At 40.1% G+C, this 20561-nt stretch overlaps 1 protein-coding gene across 3 annotated transcripts in view; it reads right to left on the bottom strand.

The window, feature by feature from the left end:
• The window catches only part of myo1ea (myosin IEa), a 53797-nt gene that overhangs the window by 7442 nt on the left and 25794 nt on the right, over positions 1–20561 (bottom strand). For all 3 annotated transcript variants that reach the window (XM_088992522.1, XM_088992523.1, XM_088992524.1), the window contains exons 6-23: positions 20325–20414; positions 19118–19249; positions 18580–18714; positions 18350–18482; positions 15783–15979; positions 15535–15615; positions 14922–15008; positions 14740–14823; positions 13287–13454; positions 11925–12010; positions 9849–9930; positions 9265–9371; positions 8692–8790; positions 4968–5112; positions 2817–2931; positions 2564–2733; positions 2343–2488; positions 866–1012 (exon numbers count right to left, since the gene is read on the bottom strand). In XM_088992522.1, the coding sequence (XP_088848648.1) occupies positions 866–1012; positions 2343–2488; positions 2564–2733; positions 2817–2931; positions 4968–5112; positions 8692–8790; positions 9265–9371; positions 9849–9930; positions 11925–12010; positions 13287–13454; positions 14740–14823; positions 14922–15008; positions 15535–15615; positions 15783–15979; positions 18350–18482; positions 18580–18714; positions 19118–19249; positions 20325–20414 (2204 nt within the window). The remainder of the gene's footprint in view (positions 1–865; positions 1013–2342; positions 2489–2563; positions 2734–2816; positions 2932–4967; positions 5113–8691; positions 8791–9264; positions 9372–9848; positions 9931–11924; positions 12011–13286; positions 13455–14739; positions 14824–14921; positions 15009–15534; positions 15616–15782; positions 15980–18349; positions 18483–18579; positions 18715–19117; positions 19250–20324; positions 20415–20561) is intronic.

Below are 20561 nucleotides of genomic sequence, written 5' to 3'. Positions count from 1 at the left end.
ATGGACAAAATCCGACTTCAACGGACAGTTAGGACGGCGGAAAAAATCATTGGCACCGCCCTACCCACTCTCGAGGACTTGCACACTGCAAGAATCCAAACTAGGGCGCGGAAAATCCTACTGGACCCTCCGCACCCTGCCCACCACCTTTTCCAGCTACTCCCCTCAGGCAGGCGCTACCGATCCATGCGCACCAAATCCAGCAGACATTTAAACAGCTTCTTCCCCCAAGCCATTAACTCTTTGAACTCTTTCAACAGTAGCCAAAATGGAACTGTATAGTGCCACTTAGCAGTTTTTTTGACAACGATACTAGTGCAGCGTGTTCTACCGGAAACAAATTCCTTGTGTGTCCTACATACTTGGCAATAAAGATAATTCTGATTCTGATTCTGATTCTGATTCTGTAGTAGTGATAAACATTCTATACTGTTATACTGTTAAGAAATATTGCGGAACATTTTTGAGTGCGCAGATTCAGTGTTGTATCATGTTTTGCCACATACTAGGCAGCTCTCTGGTCTACTGGAAGACATGTAGTCTAATTTAAGGAAAGAAGAAGAGCATGTCCCTACATCAGCTAAAATGACAATCATGCCTGTGAGTGAAATGCTCTCTTTGTAGGCTTTGCCGCTCTCTTTGTGTTCAGCAGGAGTTATTGGAAATATAATAATGACTGTAATTTTGTAATTCTAATTTTCGCATCTAAGGTGTTTTTCATCCCATACTAGCATTGAGATAGTGTACTTTTACGACAGCAGATAAAAATAAGAGTCAGATTAAACTTTGTTTGAATGTGTTGCTGCGCTGTACGTGTGTGTGTGTGTGTGTGTGTGTGTGTGCGCACGTGTGTGTGTGTCCTTACGTATTACTAAATTTGAGTGGTAGAGGCCTCTGGGTTTTCTCCTGAAACCTGCGGGCCAGTAAACTGACGAATTCCGTTTTGAAGACACACTCCAGCAGACTGTCATACTCCTGCTCGTGTAGGATCATGAAATCATCCTGGAGGGTGCTGGAGGAAAAGACACATTTAAACGCAGAGGGTTGCAAGCATGAAATATTGTTGTTAACATGAATAGAATTAATCAGAAGAGGAGCAGTGAAGACAGTGCTTCCTGATTTCTTTGCCCTTTGGTATAATATATCAGTTAGACAAGAAATATGAAAACTATCAAGAATCATGACTTGTTTTGATGGATGCTGTTAGTATATATGTAATATGTTCCTTATACTGCCCAGTCTGGAACGCTCAAGATTGCTACCACATTCCTAAGAGTGGCAATTATTTATTTTTATGCTCGCTACTATGTTTTACTCTCAGAAAAACAGCTAAGCCATGATTGGTCATAACCTGAACATCAGTGATGACAGTTAGCAGCAAGTGTGGAAATGGCCACTCCGACATGGATAAAAACAGGTAGAATTCTCTGCTTAACTCAAATTCCATCAAAGCAATGTTAATAAGAATCCCATTTTTAGCTAAGTGGATGCAAAGAGAACAAATTATTTATACTTCCCTTTCATTTCTTCTTGAGTGGCGTATGACCGTATTTTCCGGTGTAAAAGGTGCACCCCCGATGAATGGTGTATTTTCAAATTTTGTCCATATATAAGGCGCATTGGACTACAAGACGCACCTTCAATGAATGAAAAAAGTTTTCCAAATATCCATCCATCCATCCATCCATCCATCCATCCATCCATCCATCCATCCATCCATCCATCCATCCATCATCTGTACCGCTTATTCCTCATCAGTATCGCGGGGCTTGCTTGAGCCTATCCCAGCCGTCATCGGGCACCAGGCGGGGGACACCCTGAATTGGTTGCCAGCCAATCGCAGGGCACACAAAGACAAACAACAGTCACTCTCACACTCACATCTAGGGACAAATTGGAGTGTTTAATCTGCCTGCCATGCATGTTTTTTTGAATGTGGGAGGAAACCGCAGGACCAGGAGAAAACCCACGCGGGCCCGGGGAGAACATGTAAACACCACATAATATCTAAATACCTGTATATAAAAGATTTCCAAATACTGTATAAGGTAAACCACATTATAAGGCGCTAAAGCAGAGGCTGGAGTTCCACACTAGTTCTTTTACAGGGGGATATGGAGTCGGTGGCTGCTGTCAGTAGTTGTGAGACCTGTTCTGGCTCAATATTACTTCACATATAAGGCGCCTGCGTACAATGGGCAGGGTCATCTTTTGAGGACAATGAAGGCTTTTGGTTGCTCCTTATACACCAGAAAATACGGTATTTAGTCATGATGACGAATAGCATACTAGAACCTGATCCTAAAATGGACATCAAGGATATGGATGAGGCGACTTTTCACCTTAAAGACACTCCCAAGATCCTCTCCACATTGATTTGCCGCTTGAGCACCTCAGTCACTTGTCCTTTCTCCGGTCCCTGTTTCACCTTTTCTCTTCCTATCAGGTACACCGACCTCGGCGTCAGGATCAAGTCCCTCTTGATTTGCTGAGCAGGGGAAATATAATTCATGTGTATAAAATAAATCAGCATGGAAGTAAAAGACGCCAGGTAGAAACTCACGTTGAAGCGGCGATCATATTTGGTGACTTTGTCTGCGAAGTCAATCTTCTCCCTCTTGGCCAGAAATTGCCGTAGCTCGGGCCTGTCATCCATGCCCAGGTAGTCTCCCACAAAGTTCCTATTCAGGCTGTGTCGCCGCCTCTCCTTGTGATTCAGCATCAGGTCAGATGCTTCACAGAGAGGCAAACACAAACACACACTAAATCAGCTAAGTTCAATGTGCACCCCTGAACCTAAACGTGACACCACGAACCTTCCTCGCGCATCTGGACATACTTCTTGCGGGCCGCAAATTTCCGCCAAGCTTTTTGGATGGTTCTGGCATAGCCATCAAACTTCCGCTCCCTGGTCTCTTCAAGCAGAAAGAGCTGCCAAAAGAGGACAGAATCATTTGAACCCTTTTGGGGAAGGTGGGCATGAAAGTGGACAATTTATGCAATCACGTTACAGGTGCATAAAAGGGTTAAAAACATCTACAAACAATAAAAAAGAAAAATAAATGCAGCATATGGGAGCTACATACAATGCTATTATTGTTGACAGCACAAACAGCATAGGAGTTGTACTATAACTCTTTACTGTAAGAAATTGATATTTGGTGATTAAAAAGTATCAGTAAATATCGACAGATAACAATACTTACAGCATGTATTCTTTGTCCTCTACACAGAGCAATAACATTACTGCTAATTACTAAGGACCTGACAAATCTACACATATACTGTATGATCTGTATTGTCATGATTGGAGCATATTCAACATATTATCAATTCAATTGTCACAAGCAAATTTTAAATTGAAACAACATTATACAGATTTAGATGTTGAAGATGCCATTTAATAGAGGTATTAAATGTTTACATTGTGATTTAAGACTTGTTTAACTAGTGTTTTATATTCTTCCAATCTCGAACTTGACACGCGAGTCTCATCCAAATCCATTTAACTGCCACTTCTACTCCACCGACTCGAAACTTCATTTGAATAACATTTTGGTGAACTATTATGTTATTTTTGAGAATTAGTCTAAAATCCACTTTTGAATATTTTGTCAGTATGCACTTTCGCAAGTCATTTGTAACCATTCAACACACAAAAAAAACACTTTGGCCTTATTTGTCTCAACGGTATGAATGACAGTTCACGCCAGATCATCCATCACCACTTTGTGTCTTTGTGGGCATCTGGCTTAGCGTCAAACAATCTTCACTTCTTTCATCCAATAGGGTAAAAAAATAGTTTTTTTCAGTCTCAAAACTAATTAGCCAGCCTCTGTCTTATCGCTGAGAAAGGTTCGTTTGGAGAAGCCTGTCAGCCAGTTTCATTCTGTCGTATTTGACTTTTATAAGCACACCACAGCGACGTGGATTTTGAGCATGAGACGGGGATGGCTGCGAGTGAATAAATCAGCATCAGCTGTGAGGATGAATTAAGACTAAGCTGTCTGTGCATTCATTTTCTATACATCCGTATGTGTGTGTGTGTGTGTGTGTGTGTGTGTGTGTGTGTGTGTGTGTGTGTGTGTGTGTGTGTGTGTGTGTGATGTATACAAATTTAAGTAGTACAAGCGCAGACTCAACAAGCGCCGCTTTCATAAAAAAATGTGCAGGGAGGAAAAAAGACGAGCCTATTGGATGTTGTGTCAACTCGCTAACCACACTGGGTACTTTGTTGAGTCCGTGCTGACGCGGGCCGACGGCCCGGGTGGCGTCTCCTCCCTTACGTCTTCGAGCTGGCTGTAATTTAGGATATTGATTTCTATGAAAAGCTATTTTGGCATTTATTCTATATTCTTTATGTTTATGTATGGTACTACTACATTATTTGGATTTATTAGTAAGACAATTCAATGAACTAGTAGGACTGTGTTAGCAGTCATTTTTTGACTACTACATCACATTTCAGCACATTTGGACAACTTTAGTGTACTATTAGGTGAACTATGTGTTATTCGTGATTATAATTTACTTGTGGGAACCATGTTTTTCCATTCCAGTAGGCTAAAATATGGAGGAGTAAAGCAAAAAATAATAATTACGAGTCAGTTGTGCTCTTGTTCTTAGAAGTGCCGATAAAGACCATACTAGTACATGAACCTTCCTTCATCTGGTGTTAAAATGTTCATCTCAACCATAAAAGTTCTTGTTTTTGTGCCCTGCCTTGAATCTGCCGTAGAAATAGTGCTTTGTTGCCGTCTTGTTTTCAAGTGTCTAAGTTGAAATTAGTTGAGGTGTTTCATGTTGTGCTTCACTGCCATCTAGTGGCAACTAAAGGCAATTCAAAACATCTATTCTTTCATAGATTGTCACATTTTGCAACAGTTCTCGCAGCAGTCTAAACGTAGTTCTAAATTAATGTCGGTCTTAGTATCAAAAGAGAGGTGATGTTGCACAGCCAAACGTACCGACTCGGGGGCTTTGACAAACACCTTGGTCTGACCTAGCTGGAATTGATCCTGGTCCATGTTGACAGAGCGCATGAGGTGAAGGACACCTTGTTTCTCGTCACCTTGCCATGAGGGCCACGACTCTTTGGTCAGAATTGCATACCTGCATAAAAAAAGATCAGCATACATTTACGAAGGAGTGTCATGATCCACTCGGAGTTAGTTTTTTTCTCTCAAATGGTTCTTTATAGGATGAAAAGGTTTCTTCAGCCGTCCTCTGTACTTCTTTGAAGGTGTCGGACGTTTCACTTCTTATCCAAGATGCTTCTTCAGCGAACTAAAGTCTTGCTGGTAGTATAGGCCCTATATATATATATATATATATATATATATATATATATATATATATATATATATATATATATATATATATCCCTACTGTCCAGACATCGCGGTGCCGGACGCTGCTCTGATAGGTCCCTGCTCTCAGGTTGGGGGGAGCAGAGGACTAATCCCTGCAGCTCCACTGATAGTTTCTATCGTCCTGACTGACGACCGGCTGATTGCCCAATTGGCCCTGGTATCACCTCATCAACATGACTAATCCTATGTTGCGGTTAAGGGAAGGATTTTGCATCGATGGACCACTCCTGTACGACTGAGAGTTTACACAGACGTATCTTTATCGGATGGCTTTTGGCTGCAGGCGGAGGGTGGTGTCGGGAATGCAAAGCTCTCCGGCCACACCAAATCGTTCATTTGTCGTCACCATTTGCTGAGCTGCATTATGGCTTTCTTCCATTTTGGATCATGTTCCTCGCTGGATGCTGGTGGTGCTTGCATTTCCTAGTTTTTGGTCTTCACCATCCTCATTTAGTGCTTTAATATTTTTTCCTAAATAACAGTAAATATAGTGCATTCATGGTTTGTTTATTTATGACTGGTATACTTTTGATTTTTTTTCGTTACAATATGTTATTGTCAGAAGAACCTTTTGCAATTAGAGTAAAGGTTATAGTTTAATCTCTACCCTCTGTTCCTGCCTTTCTTGCACAATGGACATGCAAGAGATTCAAGGTTTATCACAGGTACAACAAACCATGCTCGAAGTCTAGATAGCATGTAATAGCTGAAGTTGTTCATTGTGTATAGTTTAAATCAAAGTATTTGTGGGTTTCGCCAAGCCGAGACGTCCTTTGAAGACCGTTTACAGCCGCTCTGTACAAATTTAATTGACCAAATGAAGGTTAATGGTTCCAGTCATTGCAATCTTCATTAGGCTAAAATGCTACATGTTATCACAGCCCTTCAAAGCATTTATCCCAAAATACGCTGTGTATTGTATCTGGCATGGAACAGGCAAATTAACGATGGCGTGTCATCAATCCTGATTGAGGAAGTTATTTTATTGGCCATTTGATTACAGCCAAAGGTTGAACTGTTCCATGTTGCCACTCTTTTAACGCTTTGAGGGTTTCAGTTTTTTTTCCCCGATGAATCTCAATGATCGGGGTTTCCCCCCATTTAAATAAAGGCTACATTAAAAAAATATAGAATCTGACTATTATAATAATAATAAATAATAATAATAATACATTTCATTTATAAGCGCCTTTCTAAACTCAAGGTCACTTTACAGTCACAGGATAAGATTTTTTGTGGGTGAGCAGTGGCAGCCACACGCGCCTGCGTTCACTCAACCCAGAAGTAACTCAAATAGATAGAAAGCTAGCTAGCTAGCTAATAAATACAGTAATAATAGTAATACATTTCATTTAGAAGCATCTTTCAAAACTCTCAAGGTCACTTTATGTCATGATCTGGTTGGCGACCAACGGGTGGCGCTGTCGGCCCCGCCTGCACCTGCACAAGTGCTGGTCGTCCCGATCAGTGGTAGACCGCCATGTTCTGATTGGCGACCAACGGGTAGCGCTGTCGGCCTTGCCTGCAGCCGCGCAGGTGTTGGTCGTTCCAATCAGTGGCAGTCAAAAGGACTCCCGGCACGACCATCCGGTGTCGGGTTGCATTGTGCAGTGCATTGTGCAGTGCATTGTGTATGCATTGTATTCTGTCCATGTGTTTTCTGCACCCTGTCAAGTTTGTTACATCTTGGCGGACTTTTACTCTTGGTTTTCTTTGATACTTTGTATTGTTCTGTTTAGATGATTTTGATGTTTTAGATTTTGTTCCTGTTGGCTTTATTTTAATACAATTTCTCAAACACAACCAGCTGCTCCCTCCTGCCTGCTTATTTTGGGATCCACAACCGCCATCACCACCTTGCAAACCGTGACACTTTACAGTCAGGATACAGGATACAGTCGCGAATAGATAGTTACCTAGCCAGCTAAATAGCTAAACGATAGCTAGATAGATAGCTAGCTAGCCAGCTAGACAGCTAATAGATAGCAAATAAATAGTTAGGTAGCTAGCTAGCTAACAGATACAATAATAATGATAATAATACATTTCATTTATAAGCACCTTTCAAAACTCTCAAGGTCACTTTACAGTCACTGGATACAGTCGCTAATAGATAGCTACCTAGCCAGCTAGATAGCTAAACGATAGCTAGCTAAATAGCTAGCAAGCCGGCTAGACAGCTAATAGATAGCAAATAAATAGTTAGGTAACTAGCAAGCTAATAAATACAGTAATAATAATAATACAGTAAAGTCTCGTTATATCGATATCGGTTATATCGATAGTACCGCTTATTACGATACTATTTTCATTTCCCTTGCACTGGTCACATGAGCCGCCATCGGTCGCGATATTGGTCGACTTGGCCGTGTGACTTTGTCATGTGACACGCCATCGGTCGCGCCATTGGTCAACTTGGTCACGTGTCTTGGTTGCGTGTCGCGCCATTGGTCGACTTGGTCAGGTGACTTGGTTACGTGCCCAGCACCCGTGTAGCAGAGCCATTTTCATTTTCAGACGCTGGCTCGTGTGTAGCAGACGAGATTGAAGTGTTTGTGTTAAAAGGTAAAAATGGGAAGCAGAAGAAGATAGATGACTTTTTTAAATTGTATACATAATACAGTAAGATGTAAGCGTTGCAGTTTCCCTGTTGTGTTATGTACATGCCCACTGTACTGTATATGAATGCAATCGTTTTTTGCAACAATGTTTCTTGTTTTGTCTGCTGAAGCGCGATGATTTTGAAAATTATTAACATTCCATACTGTGTATTAAAGGACAGCCGATGTCACTTTTTATTCAAATGCAAATAAAAATGACTTCACGCCAAGACGTCTTGCATTGCTTGTGAATCCAAACAATGGCTTCAGATTCGGATAATATGCTTTCTTGTTACATATCCAGTTATGAATATGTTTCAAATACACTGTAGTTCTGAAGATTAAAGCATACATGTTTACAATCATTAAAGAATTATATGTGCCATTTTGAGGCAACATTGGGGGAACATCTCTGACCCAAAAAAAAGGGAGCTAATGGCCAGCTCCGTTTCTTATATGGCACTTGGCTGCCCTCTTTTGGCGGCTTTTGTTTAATGCAGTTCGGCGCAGGATCGGATATATCGATAGTCCCGGTTATATCGATATTTTTCGGACTCCCTTGAATATCGATATAACGAGACTTTACTGTACATTTAATTTATAAGCACCTTTTCTACTCACTGATGCTAACCTAGTAGTTTTCCGAGAACATTTGCAAACATTCAAAAGAGGTTCTTAAAAATCTGTTCAATGTACTGCTTTTGTCCAGGGTGTGTTACCTGTTGAGGAACTTCCTGAAGACACGGCGGTAAGCGTAGCCAGCACGCCTCACCCTAATGTTTTCTTTCAAGCCTAGATATTCCACCTGGTGCTTCACACTGGAAACACACAAGCATAAGAATCAACCAAACGATACCACACTGTTTTTTGGAGAAAACCACAGTCCTGATCAGCGCAACGCTTTAGAGGACTGACTGCTGTTAAAGCTCAATACAGTGAACTCCCACTATGTTTATTTTTCATGCCCTTGCTGCATCACAGATTTTTAAGCAATCGTTTTTCATAAGCATATGCATTTGAGCTACTTTTTCCCTCCAACAATGTACTTTGTACATTCAGACTTTCCGTCAAAACAGCCGTTCCGGATGCTAATTAATGGGTCGACTAAACAGGAAATTCATAAACCGTGAACAATATAAGTAGTTCTCAGGCCTCTAAGCAGGAAACTGAAAGAAAGCGATAAAGAAGGGGAACATCGATCCCACATAGTAAGATGGCCTTTAGGTAGAAAATTAAAAAAGAGGAGCGAGGAAGGTGATAATGAAAAAGGTCAGAGTGACCTTTTTGCTTACCGGCCCTCTTCCCAGTCTCTGGGTTTCTTGGTCTCGTTGGGTTTGATACAGCGGATATAATGTGGAGTACATTTCATCAATGTGCTCACCAGGTCATTGGCTTGTTTCTGGGTGGTTAAAAATACAATCATTAATATGCTGTGTCTCCTCATACATAATCTTACATAAACATTATATACAAACTAGTTTGAGCTGCAGATTATTGCTGTGATGCATGCTCATGACATATGTTCTCAAAACGCTACTGCAAAAAATAAATAAATAAAATTACTGTAAAGTCTCGTTATATCGATATTCAAGGGAGTCCAAAAAAATATCGATATAACCGGGACTATCGATATATCCGACCCTGTTTGCATGTAATTTTCTCCGTGCGTGCATAGAAATAGTATCGATATAACCGGGACTATCGATATATCCGATATCGATATAACGAGACTTTACTGTATATATATATATATATGTGTGTGTGTGTATGTGTATAATATATATATATATATATATATATACACACACACACGTATATTATATGTATAATCATTTGGCACACAAATAGAAACAAGGACACAGACACGTGCACCGACCTTTATTTTACTGCCTGCAGTTGTGGGCCGACCCTTTTTTTCTGCATTGAGGTTTTCAGGGAAAAGGGCTCTGAAGAAAGCTCTGTGAGAGGACAAAGGTGAGTGGAGTAAGAAGCTATCATCCTCCCTTCAACATCATCTCTTGGCAGCCCAAAACAAAAACACAGTTAATGATTAAACAAGCCAAAGGCCTTCAACAAACGTCAACCATTTACATTTCAAATCTGTCCAAGGTCACAGGTGTAGATGGTTAAACTGGGAAGTGACTTGTTCATACAGAAATCCTCCATGTGAAAGTAAAAACCCAAAATGCGTTGGCTTTTACTTCATAGGGAACTGATGACAAGCGTTTGACTAGAAAGCCATTTGCAAAAAGGACAATGCGGCCGTTCCAACAACATTGACCTCAGAATGGATCCCACATGCTTAACTCGGTGTGTTGGATGGTTGCGAAGACGCTTAGCAAAACAAGCGTGACATTTTATCTTGGTCAGCACCTATTTATTTTACAAATTAATAGTCTAGTCCTGCCTACAAACGTAATTTATTTTCATCATCCATTAATCTTTTGATTACCAGTATTTATCTGCTTAATTGATGCATTAGTTGAAAATGTTCATCAATGCCATCATTTCAAATGATGACATCAATTGATCATGATCCATTTATTGGTTTGGTCTGTGACAACCGCCAAAAAATAGAGACAAGGGTTGTTTACACAAAGACATGGAAGATGTTTGCAAACATCTTATTTTGATTAGACACAAAGTTTGTCTCGCTTTCATGGTGGACAAGAAAATCTAGAAATATGAGAATATTAGTCGAGTAGTGAAAGGGTTAAATTCTGAGAATTCAGATTCTCGAAATCCATGTCGATTCATTTGGTAACAGAAGTCAAACTTTTTTTCACATTATTTTTAATCAGAGATACAAGTGAACATTTCAAATTTCACATGCTCATTTTTCCCCTGCATATCAGGTTTTCATCAAAATAATAGGATACTGTGTAATTCTGAAACATCATAGCTGTATAATAATAATGATTTCTTTAAAAATCCTGATCGCGATCACCTGCAAAAATTGAACCAAGGCAACTCAACACTTTGCTGAATGTGTTATGTTTTTCACATCTTACAAAATTGTTACAAAATGACATGGGCATTAACTGTATTCGGCACAAAAAAAATCCCATGACTGTAAAGTGTCCTTGAGAGTTTTGAAAGGCGCTTAGAAATTGAATGTATTATGATGATGATGATGATTATTATTATTATTAGATTGGATTTGCCTTTATTAGTCTCGCAGTGGAGAAATTTACATTTCACAGCAGCAAAATTATGAAAGAAATGAAAGTAGAAAAGCAAAATACAGGAGCTGCTGGAAAGGCAGCCACTCTCGCGCCGTCTTGAAGTCAAAAGAACAAAAAAAACTAAATAACAAATAACATGACAACACTGAGACACAGAGAGACATCCATTCTTAAGCACTTTCTGTACCATCTTTGTTATTATTATTATTATTATATTATTAACTATATCTGTTTATACTGAGTTCTTCACCTCCTTTAGTTCTCGCGTTAGAAAATATTGCACAAAGTTGCGCTACACATGCTGTTATTTTATTGTTCTTTCTCGTGTCGGAATTCTTCCCCCATCTTGTTCTCAACGTAGGTTTATTTACATTTTAGCATGGGCCTAAAATCTGGGTGGCCTGAGAACAAAGGCTCCATGGACTGTGTGTATACAAAAAACACTCTTTTTTTCCCCTAATCTTTTAACCTGCTACGATCAAGAACAAGGCGGTGTCCTTCCTGCCTGATCTTCCCTCCTGGTGACCGTTTTATTGCATGTACAGTATTGATAGGGTTGACTTTCAATTTACCTGTGTCAAATTGGTTTCCTCCATTAAAATAAATGGGCACATCGTTCAATCAATCCTGCTCTATATAATCTTCCCCTCATTTTTGTTATGTTTTGAATGGAATTAAACTGCTCAACAGTTATTGAACTGTACCAACTATCAATGTAACAACTGTATCACAGGTGGATGCAAGGAAATACTGTGCAAATTACTCACATTTGACTGCTCTGCATCAATTCAATGAGGTCATTAAAAAGGACGTCTCGGTTCCTTTCACAGAATCCATCTGCGTCGTAGGACACCTGGAAAACAGCAAAGAGCCATTATGGAAGGTATGGAACACTATTTAAACCTTGAACTTGATGAAAATTGCACATGTGGGAAAATAATCTGACTATAAATCGATGGATTGTGTTTTATGACATTGGGAAAGGATGAGCTTGTGCATCAAATGTGTTGTGGCATTAAAAGTGGAGCAAAAATTGAGCCTTGTTATTCTTCCAGTGTTGTAGCCTGAGAATGAAGGAAGCCTGGTCATAGGAGCCCCACAAGTCATTAGGACACGGCTCATTAAGCATGTGGCATATGTGCCAGGCCAAGACCACCAATCATCTGGAGAAAGACAGTGACGACCAAGGCTTAAAATATATGTGAATATAAAACAAATACGGCTGCGTATTATGTGTCAAGTTACATAACATGCGTGTTAAACCTATAGTATATAAATAGACGAAGATGACATGCTACAGAGCTATAAAACTGTTAGTTTAAACCTAAAAAAAGGTCAATAACATCATGACCAGAAATATAACCACCAGAAGTTTAAACGATAGCAGTAATTCTCATACTGACATCACTAAAATAGCAATTTAATAATGCTGCACACCGCTAACCACTTTACAAGGTGAAGTAACTTTTTGGTCTGAAATATATAGAGCAGAACTGAGCTGAAGTAAAAAATATAATTTTAGAAAAAAATCATTTAGTGGCCATGTTGAAAACAACTGCTATCTCAAATCATTTTCCCCATTGAGTTGGATGGGAATGCCATTATTCTGTTGCAGTTTTCACCAAAAAACAAACACAAATTTTCATCGTGTGATTTTTGCTGAGGAAAATAGCATGATAGTAACATTATAAAAGCATAGAAATAGAATGTAAAGAGTGAAACAATTTGAGTGTCATTGTCCTCTTGGGGTGCGTGTCAAATGACAAAAGGCTTAATCATTACTGTACAGTAAAGGTAACCGTGGTAATATCCTTTTTTGCTGAGGATAAAGAATATGCCCATGAGTATTGCATTGTCTGTATATGTGTGTTGCTTCACAACCATGTTCAAAATGATTTTTGTTAGTCCACCTATAGTATTTTGTACAGGATCTTAGAGACAAAGGAATTCAGTTCAAGTGATGGAGAAAGTCTCATTTAGACAGGCCATCACCGCTTGTTACATGCATACCTTTGACTGTCAATTAAATGAGTTTAATTAACCTTGTAAAAAGAGAATGATGTAAACGTCATTAGACTTTGTATGTTTACCTAATGTGCTCTGTTCATTATTTTAGAGAGCGGACCGACCTTGCCAGCGTAGTGGTGAATGATGAAGCCTTGATTCCAGCTGTTGAAGTGCTCGTGAGTGTTGATCTGCATACGGAGTTTCTGCAGCATAGTCTGGTCTGCCCCTTCGCCAACAGCGTGCATGGTGGCACAGACGTCGTCCAGGATACTCATAATTCCAGGAGGATTCTGGGAAGGCAAGGGGAAAACACAGATTTATCACATCCCTAAACATGAATCCTATATTAGGTGCTATTTTTTTGTTTTTGTTCAAGCATGTTTGGAAAGAACCTATGAAAGGTTACCCAGATTGCATCATATAATTTTATTTGTGTGCTGGATTTTCTGCACTCTAAAAACGGAACATTTTCTCAAAAGATGCCTTTTATAATCTGATGTGACATTCATCATTCTTGGATGAAGTATTTTAAATCTTCTGGTAAGTGCTTTGTTACATATGCAGCTAATGTGAAAGCCCAATATAGATAGAACTGTATTTTACTGTACAGTTTTCCCTTCAACATAGCGTCATTCAGTGGATGCCCTAAGAACAATTTTAGCTTCTATCTATGTGCCTTATCATGCAATGATTCCTATATGTGAAAGCAGTTTTAAAATAGGCCATTCATTGAAGGTGCACCTTATACCCCGAAGCTCCTTATAGTCAGAAAAATAAGTTGAATAAAATCAGTAGGGAATTAACAGAATCAATGCTGTGCAATGTTAAATATTACCAGACTTAACATGTGCAACCCAATCAAAGGGAAATGTCAAATTACATGAAAACTTTTTAAAAAGTCAAAATATATTTGCCCAACAATACAAGGTCAGTCAGTTAACATAATCAAGTTGCTAAATGAAGGGCCACTTTGTAATCATAAAATTTGCAAAAATTGCCAAAAATGCGCACCCGCTTGGCAAGCACACATATTTTATTGTGTCACTCCACCCGACAAACACATTTTTGTATTATCGTTAAAGAGAATCATTTGCCAATCAAGAAGAGTTGTAAAGGCCACGGTATAAATGTGCTAGTGTGTGAAGCAGTGTGGGAAGCGAGTGCACACACACTTCCCTAGTTGAGTCAACAGTGTTAACAGTGTACCCTACTCTACATACACAAAAGTAGTAGTCTTGTTAAAGGCAATGTGAACATGCAGCTGAAGCATCGGGCGTTGATATGGTGCTACAGTCTGAAATATCACAGGGGGACTGATGAATCTCATTAGAATTGGTCTTAATCACACACACTTTTAGCATTGCAGATAGGAAAATGAAGTACAGTATTACGTTGAAAGATAGCAGTACAGTATATATTTTACAGATGATTGTAGCCAGTATAATGAAATGGGAATAACCATTTTAATCAGTGCGTGTGTACACGTGTGTGTGTCTGTGTGTGTGCGCGCGCGTGTGTTATCGTTTTGAATATTGGACCCTTGTACAGTGAACTTGGGTGCATATATCTATTTACCTTGCTCTCGATGAGGTCGCAGACAATCTTGTTATTGAAGTACTCAATAGGACTCCACTTGATGCCCTCTTGAACATATTCCTCCTACAATCACATACAAAGAAGAAAAGGCTGAATAGAAACCACTCATGAAATCTGGGAAAACAACTTCAAAAGGGATTCGTGCTGTGGAGAAAAGTCACCTGTTCAGCTTTTAGTGTCAGCTCAATGAAAATTTGTTGCAGTTTTTCATTCACAAAGTTGATGCAGAACTGCTCAAAGCCATTTTTCTAAAGGGGGGTAGAAAATATGTGGTTAATAAAAGGCAAACACATTACAAGAGCTTTGTCTTCTGCTGAGAACGGATATCCTCTGAGCTCAATGGGCTTTGTTTGGGGTGGGAGGCTTAAAACAGGCTGCCAGCTCTCAAGAGGAAAAGCTACATTGTGTAATTCACGTAACATACAATGGACCTTCGGCCCGAGCCTTATGTCCTGCTCATCTGCATCTTCCTGACTTGATGACATTTTTTGGCTATACAGGAGAGGGCCTCACAACTGCGGCATTTGAATACACAATTCGCAGACTGTAATGTTGATGTCTTATTGCCAATCCACAGCAGGTCAAAACAATCTCATAAGTCTAACTAAACATAAGCATAATCAGCTTAGATGTGCCTGTTGGCATCTGCTCTTTCAATCAAGAAATGGAGACTCAAAGACATTAAGTCTAACCATTTGTATTTAACCTGTTTATAAATTCAACCTTAAAACCTGTTGTTTTGATGCTTTCTCTGTGTGAGGTTCTCAAACTCACTTGGAAAATCTCAAATCCGTAAATGTCCAAAACGCCGATATTCAACTCCTGGTGATCCTTTACCATTGCTTTATTGATGGACTGAAAAAGAAAAGGAAAAACATAATTTTAAATTACATTTTGTTAATGTTAAAGTTAGCAAGCAAGCTAGACAGCTAGCAATAGATACAACATTGAGTTGTAGGGATTCCAGCTACTTAATTTTCTGATCATTCTAATTATGTACGGGTACAATGTATGGCACCTACCTCAACTAGGAAGTCAAAGACACGCGAGTGCAATGCTTTGGAGAGGGCGTCACGTGTGTAACACGCCTGTTCCACATTCAAGGTCACGTCGATGGATTCCAGGGCACTGCCCCATTTGCTGTCCATCTTGCGACTGGTCAGCTTCTCCTTCAGACGATTCTGGTCGATACCCAACAAAAAGGCAGGGAAGGCTAGAACTGGAAGGGAAAATTAAAAGAGAACTCAAGTAACACTTGCGGAATTGGTGATCTGAAATTAAAATGGGAGTAAAGGTCCCCACCACATTGTACTGATCCCACCACATTATGTTCTGCGCTTAGTATTATCAAAAGAAGATAAAGTCTCTCCAAGCACAACGTATGACATCAGAATCAGAATCAGAATATCTTTATTCGTCCCACAATGGGGAAATTTGCAGTCCACGGCAGCAATTGAAAAGGAATGGGGTTGGGAGAACACACATCAGTGTGTTCACATTTATAAAACGGCGGCATTTATGTATTACACAAATCAAAGATTACATGTCGTGAAAAATGACTACTAAATACGAGCTGATGAAAAATTAAAAAAAATAAAGGCAAGCACATTTATCCCTCCTTGGTGTTAATTCTGTGCTCTTGAGGGCCACTCCCTGACTTAATAATGTGACTCACTTCCCCTAAAAGGAAATGGCCCTCAAGTATGCATCTTGTCTGTGTCTGGGAATGCGTTAGTCCACTGCACTACTTCTGCATTTAGGACAATCTGCAGGGATTGGGTGCAAAAGTCATCTTTTGTGTTGGTGGCAAGTACACAACAGGAAGGACCGTTTTGGAGGATGGAGGGGTTAATACAAGTGGAAGCCGGCAGGAATATGCAAGACAGACAAAAAGATGGGTGGATTGACAGGTAGGCAGCTTAATCGAAGGAAACTTTAAAAAAAATGTGGGCACACACACACACACACAGGCAAGCCAAGTTCTGTGGACAGAAAATCCGAACAGGTACTTCAAGGGACAGAGACACACAGAAGCAGACCGACAAAGAGAAACAGATTGATTCATTGAGAAACAAAGAGGACAGAGTGAAAGAAAAACAGATAGACAGAAAATAACTGTTTTGATACTGTCATCCTTGAGTGTTTTGAAAGGCGCTTATAAATGAAATGGATTATTATTATTATTATTATCAGTCATAAAAGTAGTGCAGCTTGTGGGCCAATTAATTACAAGCATGCATAAAATGTTTTTCAGTAGGTCCGATAGTTTTCAACGAAGATAAAGCAATGGAATCGGAGGTCTGTGTGGAAGAGGCAAACACACATTAGTAAATTACAGAAAAAAAGCTTAAGAGTAGTAAAGAGTGACTCTCTCCAAGTCATCTCTAGAATCATGAAAAAGCTGTAGCCGTATTGCTAAATACACCGATATGTCTAGTTCAGTGGTTCTTAATCTTATTGGGGGCACTGAACCCCACCAGTTTCTTATGCTCATTCACCGAACTCTTCTTCCAATGACTGTGCCTACTAACTGCAAACTAGACTGAGGGGTGGACCTCTGTGGCGGAGGATCCACCTCACCGAACCCCTGAGACCGACTCACCGAACCCCTAGGGTTCGATCGAACCCAGGTTAAGAACCCCTGGTCTAGTTAATTTGTTCCCATATACTGCATATTTACACAAATATCTATACTGCATGTTGCCTCTCATTTTGTTAATTATATGCTATGTCAAGATTTCAATGTGAAGCACATCGGTTTACACCGACCATTTAGAAGTCTTCTCTAAAGATACAAAATAAGCTGACACAATTTGTCCTCGATTTGAAAAATCTAATTGCATGAGCTAATTTAAACATTTGCATTTAATCATTTAATCACCAGCATTTTCCATGAAAATTGACAGCATATTTAGCTCTCTGTCAGAAACGTTCCAGGTGACAAAAGATTTGTTCTACTGGTAATACCTTGGGTGTCCAAAGCACTTTACCAGAATTTTCTGCCACACCTTCATGCATGACTGGAAACTATCTTTCAGAATGCAGCACAGCTTCTTTTGTCATTTCAGCCATCTTGGTGTCGTGGACCATTTGCAAAACTGAACCTCTTGACAGCATCCTTCAGCTTGGAGATAGTCGCGTTGGGGAGGAGCAATGGGCACATTGCCAGGTCTTGTGAGTGGTGGCCAGGAATTGTAAGATGCTTGCGGTATTGTGAGGTGTTGTTAAAGGCCACAAGGTTGACAAACATTACTGGAGGGACATGCAGTGTCCACAACCATATCTCAACACCACAGGATAGTGTTGGGAAAACTTTGAAATACCGATACATCTTTTATGACACCGGTCCTTCAACTTTTCTAACAAAGCTCAAATTTGCATGCCTGAAATTGTAATCAATCAAAAGATGGAATACGACAGAAAAGCTGACAGACAGTTGACGGGCTTGCATGACCACAGAAAACGAAAAAGCAAACAGGCAGGTAAAACTTCAAAACCAGGCATGACATAAAGACCCAGAAGAACATGAGCAAGCAATCAGAAACAATCAGGGTGGTGGTTCCTTGGTGCAGTAAGGGAGGCAACTTACACTCTTCACTCTCCACAGCAGCGTAGTTGCCCACTTCCTTGAAGCTGATGTTGCCCACGTGCAGGACACCAGCCACAATCTGAAGTACCATGGCGCGGTCCTGATCCGAGATGCCAATCACCTTCATGGCATGCTGGCAACACAAAGAGTTACAACAAAATTTGGAGACGAAAGTGGGCACGGTCATTGGGACAGAAACGTATGCGTTGATGGAATACTACGGTCATTACCATGGTCTCTTGGAAGTCATTTTTGTCATTAATGTCGTCCACTTTGTAAGAACCGGACTGGTTGAGGTAAGTGTAGTAATCCAAACTCGTGATCCCAAGGCTGTTCTTCTGGTCGTCGCTCGCACCTTCAATCAACTGTACTCAGAGACACAATGACACGTAATGCCGTTTTGGCACTTCATTGGAAAACACATTTTCAAGGGGCCGGATAGTATTTTCCATTACAGAGAGTTAAAAAAGAAGGCATGAATGAGTTACAGCTAGAATAATGTCTGCTCTTGTGGGATAATGTTGGTGTGTGTGTCTGGGGGAATTTCTGTCCATTAATCCAGATCAATATTTGTGAGTTCACTAAACCTGGGAGGGCCTAATGGCTCAGAATCTCTGTTGGATTTCATCCTCAGAGTGTTTCATGAGACTGAAATTGGGACTGTCGCCCAAACCCTGTTTAAAACATGATTTGATTGAGATGTTGCCCAATAATTTAGTCCATGGCCTAATTTCCCTTACCGCCCCGCATGTCGCGAAAATCTCCCACCTGATAGAATATATGGAAACTCCTCTCGCCAGGATTCCTCATGACAACACGTGATTTCTCCAGAAGGAAGTTGGAGATTTTCCCTCCGTCTGGCTCGCCGCCGTTGCTGAACTGAATCTCAAAGTATTTCCCCTGATGGACCAGAGAGACATTTTCACCAACGAAGTGGGCTAACAGACAGGAGCTGTGGGCTCTGACGTGCTCCTGTGTGTGCTCCCATATGAACATTTTACTGCATTTTCACTGTATTCACCAGACGGGCGTGTACCGTAATGTCTTTTCCAGTCACTGTCAAACTCAGAGCAGTAGCCCGTCACTGAACAGAGACTTTATTAACTCAAAGACACTACCCCAAAAGGTGTTACTTAAGGCTAATGGAGCTAACATAAAGGAATTTTTCCTGAGATGATACAGTGTTGTGGAACCTATGCATCTCTAAAGACAAATATAACCCAAGAGGAAAACCAAATACTCATCATACAAAATAAATGTGTTCTGACGTTGTATCATTTGAGTTTAGTATGGAAGGCTTATATATGGCCCCCGATCGGAAAAAGGCAATACACTTTTCTCTTTGGCGGAAAGTAAACCACCACAATTTCATTGGAACGGTCTGCCTTCATTTTAGGAAGCTATCCGTCTTCTATATGACTTTGAAAGCTTTTTTCAAACAAATCTGGTTATCTGTTGCATGAATCAAATGACAACTGATCTGCATGTGTTTGACCGTTGCTTTCTGAGAAACACTTTTAGGGCCATGTGACGCATTTGAATGGTCCTCAAACATCCAATGCTTTTACTATTTTGTTTTGTTTTGTTTTGTTAACATTACAACATTTTAATTCCCATGGCATATAGAATGAACATGTGGTTGTTTTTGTTTTTTTAACAGATGTTAGGATTGTGAGAGGGTCTTTGGAAAAATGGTTTGACTGTTACGGCCATGAGATCCATGTCTTCTATAAAACGGTGTTGAATTGCAATTATTAATTAATAGGTAATTGAACACCTATAAAACAGTGCCTGTAAGAAAATAATCTGTTTTAAATTAAATGTGTTGAATTGTGTTTTTCTTGTCATATCACAAACCTCCTTGGTACCTTTTTTCTGTAGAGGTGAACTGTATTTGAAAATGACTTGTCATGGCTTACTTTTAAAAACGATGTAAAGCAGTGTGACGATGGTATGAGGTATTGGGAAGTCTTACAAATCTGCTGGAGTTGTTGTTCCTAACCGTCTTGGCGTTACCAAAGGCCTCCAGCAGTGGGTTGGACTGCAGGATGATGTCTTTGACGTGCTGCGAGGATACACAGGGGCATGCGCAATGAGCGCATGTATGCTCACACACACACACAGCCATGCTCACATACACACAGCCATGCGCGTGCACACACACACACACGCACACGCACACGCGCACACGCACGCACGCACGCACGCACGC

Source organism: Hippocampus bargibanti, linkage group LG03, assembly GCF_051943395.1.
Source record: "Hippocampus bargibanti isolate YZ-2025 linkage group LG03, ASM5194339v1, whole genome shotgun sequence".
NCBI lineage: Eukaryota > Metazoa > Chordata > Actinopteri > Syngnathiformes > Syngnathidae > Hippocampus > Hippocampus bargibanti.
This window is presented reverse-complemented; position numbering and strand designations above follow the sequence as displayed.